The sequence below is a fragment of the Papio anubis genome, chromosome 6 (assembly GCF_008728515.1).
Source record: "Papio anubis isolate 15944 chromosome 6, Panubis1.0, whole genome shotgun sequence".
Lineage (NCBI taxonomy): Eukaryota > Metazoa > Chordata > Mammalia > Primates > Cercopithecidae > Papio > Papio anubis.
Window position 1 is genome coordinate 150,913,767 of NC_044981.1, and position 17,286 is coordinate 150,931,052.

The 17,286-nt window shown below is 39.2% G+C and overlaps 1 protein-coding gene across 2 annotated transcripts in view; it reads left to right on the forward strand.

Moving 5' to 3' along the window:
• LAMA4 (laminin subunit alpha 4) overlaps positions 1-17,286 on the forward strand; it is a 148,486-nt gene that overhangs the window by 25,805 nt on the left and 105,395 nt on the right. For both annotated transcript variants that reach the window (XM_021937958.2, XM_021937957.2), the window contains exon 3: positions 12,683-12,784. In XM_021937958.2, coding sequence (XP_021793650.1) covers positions 12,683-12,784 — 102 coding nt within the window. The remainder of the gene's footprint in view (positions 1-12,682; positions 12,785-17,286) is intronic.

Sequence of the window (17,286 nt, forward strand, 5' to 3'; positions counted from 1 at the left end):
AGGCTGAGGAGGATTAGGATTATTTAAAGAGGAGGAGGGGAAAGCAAGGGAGATGGGCTGCTCTCCACCAACAAAGAAAGTGAGAAATGGGGCCATGAGGAAGACATGATTGAAAGAAGCTGAATATAAGTAATCCTAAACTCTTGGCCTATTTCTAGCTCAGCCTATGAGCCACAGGGATTTCTGATGTCCTATTTAATGATTTTCTAACAAAAGCTGACTGTGCTTTTGTTTTAGGGTTTAAAACCATCCTAATTGGTCAATTAACATTTTTCAATGAGCCTTTGAAATTTGATAAAGGCAACTTGATTATTTGAAAGAGTCCTTGACCTTGGACTGTCTGAGAAAGAAAGTGAATCGGATGTCACTTTGCACGTCTGCTGGACCACTGAATAGTCCCTGGATCAAGAGCCCACTGGTCTTTCCTACCACTGCTTGAGCACCCTGAGAACAAGGGTATGCTGGTGACTCTTCACCTGTCCCCCCAGATCCAGGATCTGCCCCTGCCTCAAGAGACTGATGCCCAAAGGCTACAGCACACAAGCTCCCTTGCATTTCGGGGAAAGTAATAGGAGAAGGGAAAGTTGGGGCCATTCTGCTCCACTTCCTCTCTGCCTCAGCACTGCTGTTCCGGCAGAAGCCATGACCCCCAAGGCGGCAGCTCCTGCCGGCAAGCTCCCCTCCTCCACAGTTCCAGCTTTCCCTGACTTTGTGCAATAGGCTATCTTTATCCCCTTAGGCCCTAGAGGGAGCAGATCTTTACCAATTTTACTGTTTCTAGCTTTTATGGCCTCTCCATTCCTTGCTCCCTTAACCTGCCCACAACTCAGTAAACTCTTAATTCTCTTCTTTCCCTTCATGTAAACTCTCTAAGGTGAATTTTGATTATTCCTGCTGGGCCTGACTACATCAGTGAAAGCCCCCTCCTGTAATTCATGGCTTTTTCCATTTCCTTTTGTCTAGAGGAAGCCTTCCCAAAAGCATCTACTACCATCTGCTTTAATTGACAAATTATTTTACCTTCACATAAAGGAAGAGATTATACAAAAAAATTTTAGCAAACTATAAGAACATAATCTAAATTCCGTAGTTCAGCTTCATTTGAATTATTGCACAGTCTCCTCCTGGTTCCCCCATTTCAACTCCAGGCCAGCTGGACAGGGCAACCTTTGGCCTGAGCTTACAGTTTACTCTTGTCATGTTCTACCAATCTAAGGCCACAGATGATTAGGGCTCCCATTATTAGCTCTCTTGATTCCTAAGGAAGCAAGACTCTCTGAGTTTGGGTCATAGATCCTTTCTTAGGACAGAAAACTGGCCTGTAAGCCCTCTTACTTAAATTTTAATATTATAATTTCTCAGTCAACTAGAAAATGGGAGTATTGTGCACTATTTTGAGGATCTTTTACCTCTGCCTTAACTTAGTAACGCCCAATTAGAATAAATAAGCACCCTAAAAGTCTTTTGAGTTGCACAGGTAGCCTGGGACATGTAGCTTTACTGCTAGAATAAAATAATTAGTGGAAATCAAATTGAGTAGCCACTCAAATATTATAGAAGAACCTAAAGGACCTAAAGGCTGATGTATGCTTTAACTAAGACAGATATGCGTGAAATGCGCCACATGGGATGAGGCAGCTGCTAGCTGTAAGATGAAAAACAAAGGAAGGACAAATTAAGTAAGGAATGTTATTTTGCTTATTTTTTAACTGTGTTAATAATAATGATACATAAAGTGAATAACCAGGAAGTTGGGGAAATTATACACAAGCGTCTGAATCTATTGTCAAGACCACATTAGTCACTTCCTAGAGATGATGTTTTAGAGATCTCACCACGTATAGACATGGAAATCCTATATCCAGACAACCTAAGTAGGATCTTTTGTTTTCCTTTCTCTTCTTTTTTTTTCCTCATTTGTTCCTTTTCCTCTTTCCTTCATTCTTTCATGAGAATGTGTATGCCCTCCATGGATTTTAAGAAGTAACATAGTCAGGCGGGGTACGGTGGCTCACCCCTGTAATCCCAGCACTTTGGGAGGCTGAGGTGGGTGGATCACAAGGTCAGGAGTTCAAGACCAGGCTGGCCAAGATGGTGAAACCCTGTCTCTACTAAAAATACAAAAATTAGCGTGGCGTGGTGGCAGGTGCCTGTAATCCCAGCTACTCGGGAGGCTGAGGCAGACAATTGCTTGAACCCAGGAGACTGAGGTTGCAGTGAGCGGAGATCACGCCACTGCACTCCAGCCTGGGTGACAGAGCAAGACTCCATCTCAATATAAATAAATAAAAATAAATAAATAAAATAGTCAAAGCCCTGAGACTCCTTCTCAGTCTCATCCCCACTCCTTTACCCTTAACTGACCTGATTTCTCAGATTCCTATTTCTTTCTCATACTTTTCTTTATATATGTGTATCCCTACACAATGTATTACATGGTATTATTTTGCATTAAAATACAATATAAACATCATGCTATTTCTCCTCTGCAACTGGCTTTTTCCTCAATATTGTATTTAAAAGATTCATTCGTAGTTAGTCTTCACTTGTGAAATCTGCCAAATTGCCCTCCAAAGTGTTGACACAATTTGCCCTCACTTGCCTCATTCTTTACCAATTCAAACGCATTTTTCCGCTAACATATTTTCGGCATTGACTTGCTATTTGTGACTGACTACGATAGGTGATGAGGACACAAAAATGAGTAAGACACTATCCCTGTTCTCAAGGAGCTCACAGTGATTTCAGGGAGGCAAGAGCATAAATGTCATATTCTGTATGCTCTGATGAGGTCTGTGCAAGGTGCCACGTGAGTGACTGAGTCTGAAAGTCTAGGGAAGGAGTTCCCAGGTGAGACAAAGTAGCGAAAGACATCCCAGGACTCTGTAGCATATGTAATAGTATATGCAAAGGCAAGGCGGGCAAGAGCGTGGTATTTATGAGGGTAATGGGGTATGTGGTTTCATTAGAGCAAAGGGAGCCAAGGTTGACCCTAAAGAAATAGTTTAAGGTTGGATCCTTGTATGTCATGCTAAGGAATTTTACGTATTCATGTAGATAATGAATGAAGAGCCACTGAGAGGTTCGAAGTAGAAAAGTAGTATGATAAAGGTTTTTAATTAATTCTGGTAATGAAGAATGAACTGGAAGGAAGAACTTCTGGTGATGGAGAGAGTAGAGTGCAGGGAATTATAATCATCCAAGAGAGAGAAGCACCAAGATCCTGAACTAAATGGTGGTATTGGGAACAAGGAGGAAGAATCTCCCTGGTAGTATTTCAGAGGCAGAATATAAAATCTACAAGGCAGCAGCCTACAAAGGGAGGCAGGAGGTAGGAACAGCCTAACCCAGGAGGACGCAAGGGCATGCATTATGTGTAGAGAATTTAAAAACAACAATAAAACTTACTAAAACTCAGTCTGCTTTTTATTATCACCATGTGCCAGCAATTCTAAACAATGTCAATGACAAACTTATCCTCCCTGAGAACTCTTTTGTTGTCTAAGATCTAAGCAGTTGCCGTGGTTACTGTTGAGTTTTGATAATATAACAAATATGTAAGCTTCCAATTAACACATTCCAATTTCTTAACCTTTAGTAAACATTGCATTCTATCCAGAAATTAATTTGGAGGACTCCTAGTCCTACAGTCCACTCCAACACAGGTAGGGGTATCAGTTTAGAGAGTAAGTTTATAACAGTTCAGAACTGTGTAAGGTCACTCTCACTTGAGACTCTAATCTCTGTGGTACTTCATATATCTACATTTAAGCCTCAGATTTGAAATCAACAATAATAGCACAGTGACTCTGAAAGGTAAGAGAACTTGAGTGCTTACATTGTGTCACTCTATGTGCAAACCATCCTCTGATCCTTGAGGAAGTATTTCTGGAAGTATTTCCCTCTTCTGGAAGTATTTCCAAAACTTACATTAATGCAAAATACATTAATGTAATTTAAAAGTGTTAATCCATTACCTTTTCTTTTTATGTTCTATAGTCTTTATCATTAACTGAGACATAATATAAGGAGAAAAAGAGATTTGGGAGAGGCTATGATAAAGTCAGTGTGGGACACACTCAACTTCAGGTGCCTATAAAACTGGAGATGGACTTATCTAACAAGCACTTAGAAACAAGGGAGTGGCATGAAAGAGTAAGATCAGGGATGTGTAGAAATATTTAGGAATTACCAAAATATAGCTGGAGTATAAAATTGTGGGAGGGATTAACATCATCCACAAATTTCATCCATACTTAAAAGTGTATAGATAGAAAAGAGGGCTAAGAAGGTTACCCTGGAGAACATTAGCAATGTAGAAGCAGCAGAAGATGAACTGCCTGCCTCTGCCCCTTCCCCTGCCCCCTGCCAAAAAAAATTAAATTAAAAAAACTGAGAAAGAAAGGTAGGCAGAAGAAAAGCCAGAAGAAAGAGTTGTCTTAGAAACCAGGAGAAGAGAGAACTTCAAGGAGGGAAGAAATTTCAACAGTTTGCTTTTTTTTTTTTTTTTTTTTTTTTTGAGACAGTCTTGCTCTGTTGCCCAGGCTGGAGTGCAATGGCATAATCTTGGCTCACTGCAACCTCCACCTCCCATGTTCAAGTGATTCCCCAGCCTCAGCCTCCCAGGTAGCTGGGATTACAGGTGCACACCGCCACACCTGGTTAATTTTTATATTTTTAATAGAGATGGGGTCTCACCATGTTGGCCAGGCTAGTCTCGAACTCCTCATCTCAAGTGATCTACCTGCCTCGGCCTCCCAAAGAGATGGGATTACAGGCATAAACCACCCCACCTGGCCATCAACAATGTTAAGTACTGGAATGAGGACAAGTAAAATTGGAAAAGCAAAGCCACAAAGACATCACTGGCCATCTTTGTGAGGGCAGTTTCAGTGTGCAGTGGAAGCAGAGCCAGACAATGGATGGAGGCATGGATCAGCATAGCATGAAGGAAGCAGAGCCAGTGCGATTAAGCTCTCACTAAAGATCTGCTGGACAAGAAGGAGGAAATAAAGGGGAGGCAGGGTTGAGGGAGGATATTCTTGGATCTGAGCCCAGGTAAAGATGTCAAGACTCATCCAACACAGGATGCAGCACCTAAGTGTTCTCTTTGCCTCCCCTCATCCCTGTGGATGTGAAGGTGCATGGTACTTGAGAGGAAGGCCAGATGATGGGGCAGGGTGTGATGGCTAGAGATGCGTGGATCCCAGAGCACAGATAGAGGGCTCCTCTTTCCTACAATGGAAAGAGTACTGCTTCTGAGATGGGCAGAAGACACAAGGATGAGTCAAGACAAAGGGGAATTTAGAAAAAAGAGAGAGTATGAGATTTCCCACCCAATGGCCTCTGTGTTTTCATTGAAAGAGGCAGGATTAGCTGCTGAGAGTAAGTGGGTGCAACAGAAGTTTGGGATACATTTTTTTCCTATTAATTCACAATAGCATTTCTTCAGTAATGCATAAACCTGTGAGGAAGAGCATAAGGAAGGAAAGACATGTCCTGCCAGTCATTTTCACCTTGTGCCTTGCATCTTAAGAAATCCAGGGTGAGGATAGCACTGAAATCCCCACAGGGCCTCAAGACAGAAGCAGGTTCGTCTACCAGCAATGAACACTGATGAAACACCCCAACTGCCTTCCCTGAGTACACTGAAGAGAAGCTGTTGTCATTTATAGGCAGTTCATCCTCCAAACTCCTTATATAACAAAAAGTAATTTAGGCAGACATTTGCAAGACTATAGGCCATTAAACGGTAATGATCAAACTGGATCATCCATAAAAAGCACTTAGCTCAGTGTTTCGTGTCCGTCAGTAAATTATTAGCTGTGATTTATGAAAACCAGATGAAGATGACAGAGATGTCTGTCACCTCACAACATTGATTCCTTCTAAGTGGCTAAGGAGTCAAATCAAAATCCCCTAAATGCCTGTAATTCTGAAGTCATTTCTGTCTACTCATTCTTATTGCTAACCCTTGTGCTCCGCATCTCTTCCTTTCTTGGAAATGTGTCCAAGGCATTTGCCCCAGTAAATTAAATAAAACTGAGTCAGTTTTCAGATGTAAAAAAAAAAATCTGGCAGCGTCAGAGGCTATGTTGTGTAACCATAGCTTGGAAGGCGAGGAGTGAAAAGAACAAGCCAGTTACAGGAGGCGATGTGAGATGAACCCGGAGCAGAAAGCCAGATGTTAGCAGGAGATTTATTTCTAGAAAAACCAAAGGAAAAAAGACACCACTGAAGCCTCGTTATGTTATATAAGCAACAATCTCTACTATAAACAAGCGACTTGACGATTACTTTAAATGATTTTCAAGAAGCAAATTAAAGAAATGTTTATTAGCATTAATAAATAGAATCATCCTTAAATCCAACATTTCTAAAAGAAAACCTGTATGGCTGTAGGGGGTGTGGATTTTCTTGGTTGATTCTAGCTAGCGTAGCAAGTACTTCAACACACGCCAAGGCTGTTGGTATCTACAAACAGTTGATGAACAGGGTTCAGGGACAGTTACTTGAGAGCTGTGAGTGGAGCGCTGGTTTCCACCCATGAAGCCCGTAAAGAGTGCTGAGGAGTAGCCACAGAAATGTGATGTAAACATGTGATAACCCTGTCTCCACTCCTTACAAAATTAAAGGACTTGGCTTAAGAGTGGTTAGGATGGCTCTGTGCTCCTCGGAATTCCTCAGGCCCTGAGTCAGTGTCTCTATTTTATTGATGATTAAGTTGAAAGCTGGAGTGTTTTGTAAGCTGGGCAAGGCACGGCAGACACGGGGCCTAAGCAGTAAGCACAAAGGTAACTCTCTAGGCCAAGTAGGGGAAACCAACACCATAGTCTGTGTTTGGTTTTTGACCTAGCTTTGTTATGCCATCCTAAGAAAAAAAGCCTTTGAACTGCATAAATCTCTAAAGAATGTTGAAACCACTTTCCTAATTGAGTTATGGTGAAATCGCTGTCAAAATCTAAAAATTAACTTTGCCTATTAAAATGTGGGGAATTTGAATTACGCAAACAAGAGCTCAGAGATACCCAAGGGAGGATGTGTGAGTAATTGTCTTCAGATTCAAGCAAAATCAATCAAGAAGCCAACTTCTTGGTAACTGCAACACATAATCCATTTAACTCATTTTGGCACTTTATAGGTTTGTATACTAAAAATCAGGACATGTTAAGCCCTATCTGAAAAACATATTGAGCCAAAAGTTAGCAAAAGCTTAAATTCAGAACTGCTTGCCATTTCAGATATTTCGTATTTTATTTTTACTGACACAGAAAAAAATGGCTTGTGAAATACCTACTCATTTAATAAATTCTTATGTTCTCAGAAGTCATTCCTCCTTAGCAAAGGGTGGGATATTTTGGAAATTTTTGAATAGATTAAATCATGTTGTTCCCCACAAGAAGATCCTTGAATACTATCTGATTCTTAAGTCTGCCCAAGTTTTAGGCAGATGGAAGTCAGCATTGTGCAGAAACCACAAACTCTTCAGTGAGGACACACAGCTTTAGCTCCTAACTGAGCATAATATTCTATCTTAAGCTGACTTTTATTAATTAGTAAAACAAAACATGGAACTCACTATAACTAAACCAGAACTAAAAATCATTGTTTCCTGGAAACAAGAGAAAAGTCGATTCATTAAATACATACAAAAACCCAAGCAGAAAGATAATGTAATGTGGGCCGTTAAGTTTGAAGAAGACTAATTTGGATGGTAGCAATGATTCTGGACACCAGTAAATGAATTTAGAGGGATTTTGGTTTTGTTTTTCTTTTTATGCTTTCTATTTTGAACCTCAGTGAACTGAAGCAAAAGTTGTTGAATCAAATTCTAAGTCTAATTCAGAAAGGAAGATGAGTTGAATCAATATATGTAATATGTTCATAAATCTTTGGTTGGAAACAATATGCGAATAACTATTCCAATCAGCTCCTATGAGAATAGACACTGGGGCTGTAGAGTGTGTTCTTTCTGATGGAATTTTGTTATAATTAATTCATTGTCATTTGCTGGAGCTGGAGACTTGGGTCTGATCCTCTTTGGGACTCAGAAACCTCAGAATTTATCTCATACTCTCAAATGACAACTTCAAGCTCTTCCTAAATCCCCTCAATTTTTGCCATTGTTGGTTTGTTTAAAAGGGTAGTTAGGGACCTTAGATCCCTAGAAGATCTATTCGAGTATGTAAGTGGTTTAGTAAATCAGGTTTCTCAACAGAAATTCTGAAGTTCTCAGAGATTCTGTTTTTATGCAAAAGTAGTGGCTCGTGGGCAATTAATTAGCTCCTCTGTGATAGTGTTTGGGAAACAGTGGGATTTTTGTGAAAACGTTTTAACTAAAATTTTATTACTTAGATTGGTACCCACTTTATTTAATAACTGCAAATGACTTAAAAGTTTACCATAGCCAAAGTATGCATACCGGACTATCCTTCAAAAGGAAGTGATTTAAATATTTTTAGAAAGTTTTAAAAATGTTATATCCAATGACAGTATTATTGTTATGACTCTAATACTCTCAAGGGGCTCTTCCAATGAAGACAAAAATAATCAGACACTCATATAAAGATCATTCGCTTTGTCCACTTTGTTAAACAATCTTAATTCATTATAACTATATCTTATGAAATAAATAGTACTATGATCATATGATAAACCTCTGGAAATAATTCCTTCTGTAATGATAAGAACGTGTCCTGTCATCCCAGTTCCTTTAAATGTAGTTGGCACATGTAGATACACCATACTCATTTCCTCATAAAGTTACATCTAGTTCTCATTTCTATAAATGTAAAATTAGGCAAGTACACATACAATGATTTTACTCCAAGCCAGACCTCATACTAATTATAACAAAGTAAGCAAATGGGAATTTTCACTCATTTTTCAAAGGCAGAAGTAAATGGTATTGATTAATTCAGTCTTAATGGTAGAGCAGAAGGCAAGCTGTGATAATAAGAGTCTCTTAATGAAGAGCTGTAAAAGATCTACAAGTGACTTAGTGGAAGGTAATCGGTCCAAGAGACAATTTGGCTAAAATAAATATTTTTAAAAGTAAATATCCCACTCAATGGTTTTCATATATTAATAACTACATATTTTTAAGTAATTGTATCTATTAGCAGATTTTTTTCTGGGGTTTAAAGGAGGCATTTTACATTTTTTATCCATTTCAGCCTGCTTTGAAATGTTAATAACAGCAAAAATTTGGAAATAACCTAAATGTCCAACAAGAAAGGTTTGGTTCAACGTATTAATGGCACACAAGATGGTTAAAAGCCAAAACTTGAGGGAAAAACAAAGGATCTAAATCCTGGGTCCACCATTTCTTATCTGTATTAGCCGGCTTCAGTAATACATCCCTGTAAGTCACAAAGTCCTCACCAGTAAAACAAAGACAAGGGAACTGACCTCGTAGGGCTACTGTGGGGTCAAGTGAGAGAATTGTGCAACATAATTGGCACCGTGACTTCAACATGGTAGATATTCATGTTCAATTAAATAAATAAACTTTATATATTATTTATTTATGAGGGGCAGCAAGTTATAGCAAAGAAAGAACAAGATTTGGATCAGTCTGAACCTCTTGGAATTGTATGACATTGATGGTCACTATATTATAGTGACCGTTATCATTATCCTTGTTATTACTATCAATTTTTTAATAGGCCATGGCACCCCAAAAGGTACAGATCCTCTGAGTGCTAAGATTGTGTTTTTACAGTTGTCTGGTATAGGACAGACTTCTCGTGTGGAAAAGAGGATTCAGTGTGGTATAAAAAATTGATTGGAAGGCTTCATGTCTTACTCTCTCATACATAGACATACACAAACGCCATCTTTGTTTAGTAAACTGTGGAGAATCTTCCAAAAGAAAATAGACACTAATTTGTGGAGAGCCCATTCAGCTCTCACAGGCCTCTAAATAGCACAGGTGTTAGAATTACTAAGGATAACGATTACATCAACCAGGAGCAAAACTAAAAATGCATCGTTCTGCTTTCATACTTGAAAATATCTGCCTTTTGATATTATAAAGAGGCCAATTTTGCCCAGTCCTTCGAAATTTCAAAGAAAGATTCAGTAAAAACAAATAAATAACAGGACTCCCTGGAGCCATGATGAAATATTTCCACCTAAAGGAAACAATCTTAAAGAGCTCACCCTTCAGTACACTCAAACTTCTCTTGAACCACTTAACAACTCCATTCCAGGGAGTCCTCCAAAGTTCCACAACACCGGACCCAAGCTACCCAGGACATGTGCTCTAGCAGGGCATGCCCAGGGCTTCCAGATAGATGATTGAAAAATATAATTCTTCCAGGTGGACAAGGCCCAGCAGGAACGTAGTGTGCCAGGTTTCCCTGCCAGCCCTCCTCGCCCTCTCGGCGGGGGGTCAGATGACTCAACACAGCCCTGTTCCTGCCTCCCTTTGCTTCCCATCTCCCACATTATAAGAGATCAGAGCCAAGTTATCCTTCACCCAAGGTCATAATCTCAGATTGGGGAGTGGTAAGTGGATAATGACAGGCTCTCACAGTGAACTCTCCTCCTAAACTTGGCACATCATAAAGATTTCATCTTGCATGCGGTCCAATCTAGGCACTGGCTGCTGGACTGTTGACAAAGAGTTGAGATGAAATCCAGCCTTAGCAGAGAGCAGTGGATGGATTATCAGTATATTCTGTGAGCTCCCAATAGTATGTATGTCTCCAGTTTGCTGTCCTTGTCCAAACCACCCAAATCACCAAGTGTTTATTGAGCAATTAATGTACGCAAGGCATTGTGAGAGATGCTTCCAAAACTGGTCAAATATCAGAGTCTTTGGGGAGCTTTTTAAAAATGCAGATCCTTCACAATTTTTCTGTAAATCTAAAATTATTGATCCTTTGGTTTCACTGAATCAGAAGCTCCCCAGAAGACTGTAATATGGTCATTTAGAGAGCTCAGAAACTACCATTTAAGAGGCTACTAAGATAACGAATATTAAGACCCTCACTACTCTTATCCGCTACTATTATAAAGAAAACCCTGCAGTAATGCAAAACTGCAACACATTCGTGGGTCATCAGATCAATTTTACGGTCATGACCAGGATATGCTTTTAAAAACAATAGGGAAGTTTAAGGTACATTATTATTTTGTGAATCTTTTATCTGAGATACATATATATGGATATCTATATCTATCTTCGTATCTACACCAATACAGATATAGATACCAATCCGTGTACTGCATCACAATGAAAACATGTATGTTTTACTTTGGGACAAAGGCTAAAAATGTGAAATTAAATGGTCTAAATCGAATGCTTCCTACTGCAATCTTAGTGCCTTTCCCTCTCTTGTTTTCTAGTGGAAACTAAGAAGCTTACCATCAACCACAAACTCCCCGTTATAAAATTATAAATTGATCTTCTCTTAGCCTTATTTCTCTAACTCGGAAACGTGGCCTTTCCTTGCCTTTTTTTCATAGACAAATGTTGTTATTCTTTATTAAACTTCCTCCAAATGGAGTTTATTAAATTTTAGTTTTAAAGTGTGAACTGATGATTTTTTTTTTTAATACTATGAATGGTGTTTAGTGACTCTTTCTTTACAGAGTAAAAAGCAAGAGGAAACAGGTTTGCATAGCAATCAGAGGGACTTCAGCCAGATATAATGAAAATTTCCTGGTCGCTAGGGAAGTGCAAACTACAATGGGTCAATGGGGGTGTGTGATGTGAAATCTCGGACTCTGTAAGTCTGTGGAAACAAAGCAGATTCTTATCTGTCTGGAATTCTTTAGACGTAAACTTGTCTGATGGGCGGGGAGCGGATTTCCAGGCCCAGGATGCCATTTCTGCCCTTCATCACTGAGACATTCCAAAGAAATATCAAATGCATATACACAGCCCAGTCGCATAAACCAACAATGTGTCTCAAATGGCACACAAGTGACATCTGGGGAGGGCAGCTATGATTGTGCAGGTCAATTGGTGCATGACAGGATAGTTTAACATCCTCAAAAGCCACTTAGCACCTCTCAGTCTCATGAGCTCTTTGCTAGGACGAGGGAAAGTCATGTGTTCCTCGCAGCATTATGAAGACAAATGAAATACATATATGAATAGCACCCACACAGGACTTGACAAGTGTAAGAACTCATTAACTTCCTTATCCCTCCCTTTAACATGTTAGCATCTGAAGAAACAGATGTTTTTAATAGCTGAAGTTCATGAAAGACTCAACTCTAAGTTGCTGTACTATAGCTAATGATTTCTGAAACGAGAAGTCTTTATTTATAGGGAGCATGACCTCACCCTGACTAATACTTAATTGTGGTCTTGTTTTGTTCTGTTTATACTGAAAGAAAACATTAGCATTTTTTTTTCCCTTACTGTTACCTAAAACCTTCTTATTCTTCCTTGCAATGATAAGACAGTGTTAAAGGCATTTCTCTTGTCCTGAAAAGTAAAAGAAGAGGAAAAAAGTTATGTAACAAAGAAGATTGTATATACATCATCTATCACTGAATGGTAGTATAAATAGTTTATTTTAGTATGTTTTGTATATATCATTTAGTATATTCATTTTAGAAATGTTTAGATTGTTTAATAATCACGTCTCTGATTTCTTCTCGGAAAATATTGACCAAAATCAGTCTTTTCAATAATCAAAATGATTTGGTGTGTCTGTTGCAGAAATGCAATGCTGGATTCTTTCGCACCCTGTCAGGGGAATGTGTGCCCTGCGACTGTAATGGCAATTCCAATGAGTGTTTGGACGGCTCAGGATTCTGTGTGGTAAGTTGGGGCACCTATAACACTTCACATACTTCACTGGGCATTTGCATCTTGGGTGAAGATAAAATATTCTTCGGATGTTTGTGCTACATAGGAACAAACTGCTAATCAAGTGCTTTTGTTCACCCTTCAACTTTTCCTGTGAAACACCTCATATAAACTACTTCTGATTTTAAGGGGCCACCAAGGCATATGCATGAGTGTGCACATGCACCCGGAGGCTCCTGCCCCACCACCCTCACCAGCTGGTTGCCTACTGTAGGCCAATGGTGGTGGGATTGAAAATAATACGCAGAGGAGGAACCCATACATTCGAATTCCTCTGTAATCATATAATTTGCCATATGTTTGGCTTCATTCCACATAAAGCAGGAGAATGAAACAGTTGTTGTCTCGCCTATTTCAGAACCTAAAATAACCAGGTCTATAGATCAAAATTAGTTTTTAAAAAAGAAATTTAAATTTGAACCCAATAGCTGATGAAAATGAAAGCTTTGCCCTTGTGGTCTTTGCAAGTCTGTGTTTAAGTCCCCAGGAGACTTTATTTTTTTCCTTAACTGAAATGAATTCTCCAATAGACTATTCTTCATTGAAGCATGATAGAGCCTTGTGCGGAAGATTGAGAAGTCTTCCAGCAGAAAAGTACTTGCTACATATTTCCCATTTTTAATGAATGGACTGACAACTTAAGTGAAAATGGGTGTTGAAATATTTACTGGAAGTGGCTTCAGTGGAAGTCATAGAGGGCATTTATAAGGACTTATGCTCAAATAGCATGTTTTCCTTTGTGAGCTGTATGATACAGCAGAAAAATTCTTCAAGTTCCTATCTGGCCAAAAAGAGGCTTTCCAAAACTACAAGGGTATTTTTGCATGAACTATAAGAATACTTATTTAAATGCACTCAACATTTGCATAATTGTCCCTATTAGATAATTTTTATTATAAATGGCCTCTAAGGTGTGTACATGAAAGTGATATTTTATTCACGCATTAAGATGCAAATGCAAATGTTTTTATTAATCCTTAACCCTAGAAGCTGCCATTTTTCTAGGGACAGAGAATTAAGTGACAAAATACTAATGTTGCTATCTCTTTGTAGTGTTTATTTAGTCCTGATATTTGTTCTGCCTTCCCCCATCTTCTTAAATAAGCATTACAACCAGGATGTCCTCTGTCGCAGTGTAGGCATCTGCAGCTGCCAAAGTCTACCCCTTTCTAATGCTTCCAGCTCCGGTTTCCTGTTATTTTAATCCCAGTGACATTTGGGGGGAAAAAATCCCATGGATACACTTGAACTAATAATGTACATCTCTGATAATTTGACCAATTAAAGGTTGTTTGTTATCTGATTTATCAAAATATAAAGTAGTGGAGACTGTCAGGCACATCAGCTGCTATCAGGCAGTCAATATTATGAAAGACTGAGATAAATTAAAAAGGGAAGAAGTCCCTCCTGCTGGTGCCTATTGAAACCAATGACTAAACCACTCCTTTTACAATGACATTGTCAGAATGGGAATGGCCATGGCTTTATCTCTGACCTAGTGGTGAGCTTCTGAGAGGGACAAACATCATGTGATTCCCTCCAACGTCTTGTGACATAACAGGTTCTAATAAATGTTTAGAGATGGGCTAGCATATACACATTTACATGCACACTCAGTGAAACCTTCCTGCAATTACTTTGTTCCAACACAGAAAATTAATACAGAAAGAAATAACCATTTTATTCATCTTAATGATGGTTCCTCCACCTCATCCTGTCCAGAGAAAAATATCTTTTTTCCCTTATTAATGTAATATATGTTCAGTGTAAGAAAACAAACAAAAAATATAGATACATTAGTATAATTGCCCTGTTAAACAGATTATTTTAAATGTAAATGGCTTGAAGTACAAAGTAAAAATCGCATTCCTATCCCCCAGAGCTACACATATAGATGTATTTTTATAAATATAATTTAGAAAGAAAACAGATATAGGGACTAAGCACAGTGGCTCACACCTGTAATCCCAGCACTTTGGGAGGCCAAGGCAGGAGGATCACTTGAGTTTAGGAGTTCAAGACCAGCCTGGGCAATATAATGGGATCCCATTTGTACAATAAATAAACAAAAGAAAAAAGATATATTTATATTTAATTAAATGTAAGTGAAGGAGCAGAAAATGCTTACACATGAATATTGGAAGAATTTTTTATTTTTACTTAGTTGCAAATATGTTAAGTCCGTGGTGTCACACTGGAATCAAACTCATTTTTTTCTGTTTCCTTTGGTGCCCCATCCCAGCTTACTGACGGAGAAGACCCAGCTTTTTCAGCTTCTGCCCTATTGTTCATTCTCAGCTCTCAGGGAGCCAGAGAAGCCAGGGCTCCAACATGAGCACTTGTTGTAGCTCACTCTCATCACCAGCGTTTCAATCAGTTCTTGCAGGTTGCCTGACTTACCTCATTTCTCTCATTTCCTGTAAGCAACCAAAAATAAAAGGCCTTCTTTTATCTCATTTTGTCTTATTTTGCTTTTCTTTTGAAGGCCTATAAGACCTCTGGATCTGCCTTGTCCACCTTCAATTACTTCTAATTCTTCCTCAATTCCAATGTCCAAGGTCAATTTGACCTTAAAATTTATAGACTGATTTTAACTAAGCTTTTGGTAAAGCTGAACTAAGCCATTCGGCCACAAAATATAGAGTAGACAAAATTATGCTACCATTTTACACATGTCAAGCAAGCGAAGAGTTTTTATTTACTAGTGGAACACTGATCTTTCAAATACAGAATAGTGGCTAAGTGAAAATAAAACAGCTTAGAAATCGACTATGTTTTGAGTGTCTTTCCAATGAGCCACTCTGCATCTTATGAGAACTGGAACACATTGGACAGGATTCTCAGCTGAGTCAGCTCGGTGGGGCCCCAAAGGCAGGCAACTCTGGTGGATATGGCTGGCTCTCTAGGAAGGTTCTAGAAGGAGGCACAAGATAAAAATTGAGGGGAAGAAACAAGTGGAAGCAGATAGGTGGCTGGTGGCAGAAATGCCTGGTCACAGGTAATCCGTATTTCATCCCAGCCCTAGAGGCTTAAGTACATAGAACCAGAAGGAGCTCTAACTAAGGTTAGTTACCATCTAAAGAAAGAGTGTCATTAGGATGTCATTAGGAGGGTCAAAGAATGTCCTTTGTCATTAGGAAAAAGCCAGGAGCCCAATGGCCAGAACTAGAATGGGACAAACCTGACCTGAAGTTCACCACAGGCACAGGGCTCCTCATTTTCCTTTTGATTAAGAATTAATTTGTCCGTTAATTTAATTCATCCAAATGAACTTCCAACCTACCCTAAGCACAATGAGAAGGGAAGTAATCCAGTATATTGAAGGCTAATTGTTTCTTATTAGTCTCAGAGCTTAATTAAAACCCTATTCAGGAAAGCAAAGATATTACATCTTAGTTTCTGCAGACATTAGCATTTTCATGATTTTTGAACTCTATTTTATTACTGTGTAAGGCAGAAATCAACCATATAAGTCCCTGTTAAGACTAAGAATGTGTGATCAATAAACCAGCATATTCATTAGGTGTCCAAGAACAGGAAGAAACTGATTGTAGAGGCTTCTTGTTCCTGTTTTTCTTGCAAATATAAAATTGGTATCTAGATCAAGTGCATAATCCTTTCATAAAAACTTTGACAATTTTTCCATCTGTTGCAAACCTGGAAAAACCTGAAATTTTGGAAAGCGTCATCAGTTTGGTTCCATGATAACTGAAGTTCTGAAACAAAGTCAGAAAGTTTCATGTCCAAGGAATTCTAAGTTTGGACAGCTCAATGGAGTCCCCTGTTGCTGTGTGCCCAACAACATAAGAATATGACAGAAACTGGCCGGGCATGGTGGCTCAAGCCTATAATCCCAGCACTTTGGGAGGCTGAGGCAGGAGGATCACCTGAGGTCAGGAGTTCGAGACCATCCTGGCCAACATGGCGAAACCCTGTCTCTACTAAAAACACAAAAATTAACTGGGCATGGTGGTGGGCTCTTGCAATCCCAGCTACTTTGGAGGCTGAGCACAAGAATTGCTTGAACCCAGGAGGTGGAGGTTGCAGTGAGCCAAGATCGTACCACTGCATTGTAGCCTGGGCAACAGAGCAAGACTCCATTTAAAATAAATAAATAAATATATATATATATGACAGAAACTGAATGCAGGTAATGAGTTGTCTGTACATTGTTCATCATTTCTCTCCCAACCTGAACTTGGTCCTCCCCATATAGTCCCACCTGAGTTGGTAACAGCATTACTCTGCTGGTCCCCCATGCTTAGACACTCCAAGTGCTCCACTGATCTCCTTTTTTTCTCCCCAGCTATCAATTTCACATCATATCCTACCAATTCAAACTAGGAGAGAGCCTGCTCTCATCTATCCCTTCCCACTGCCTTGATTCACAGCCACAACTTCCCTGACCACCGATACGGCTTCTCAACCACTCATTGTCTGTCTCCTGCTCCAGA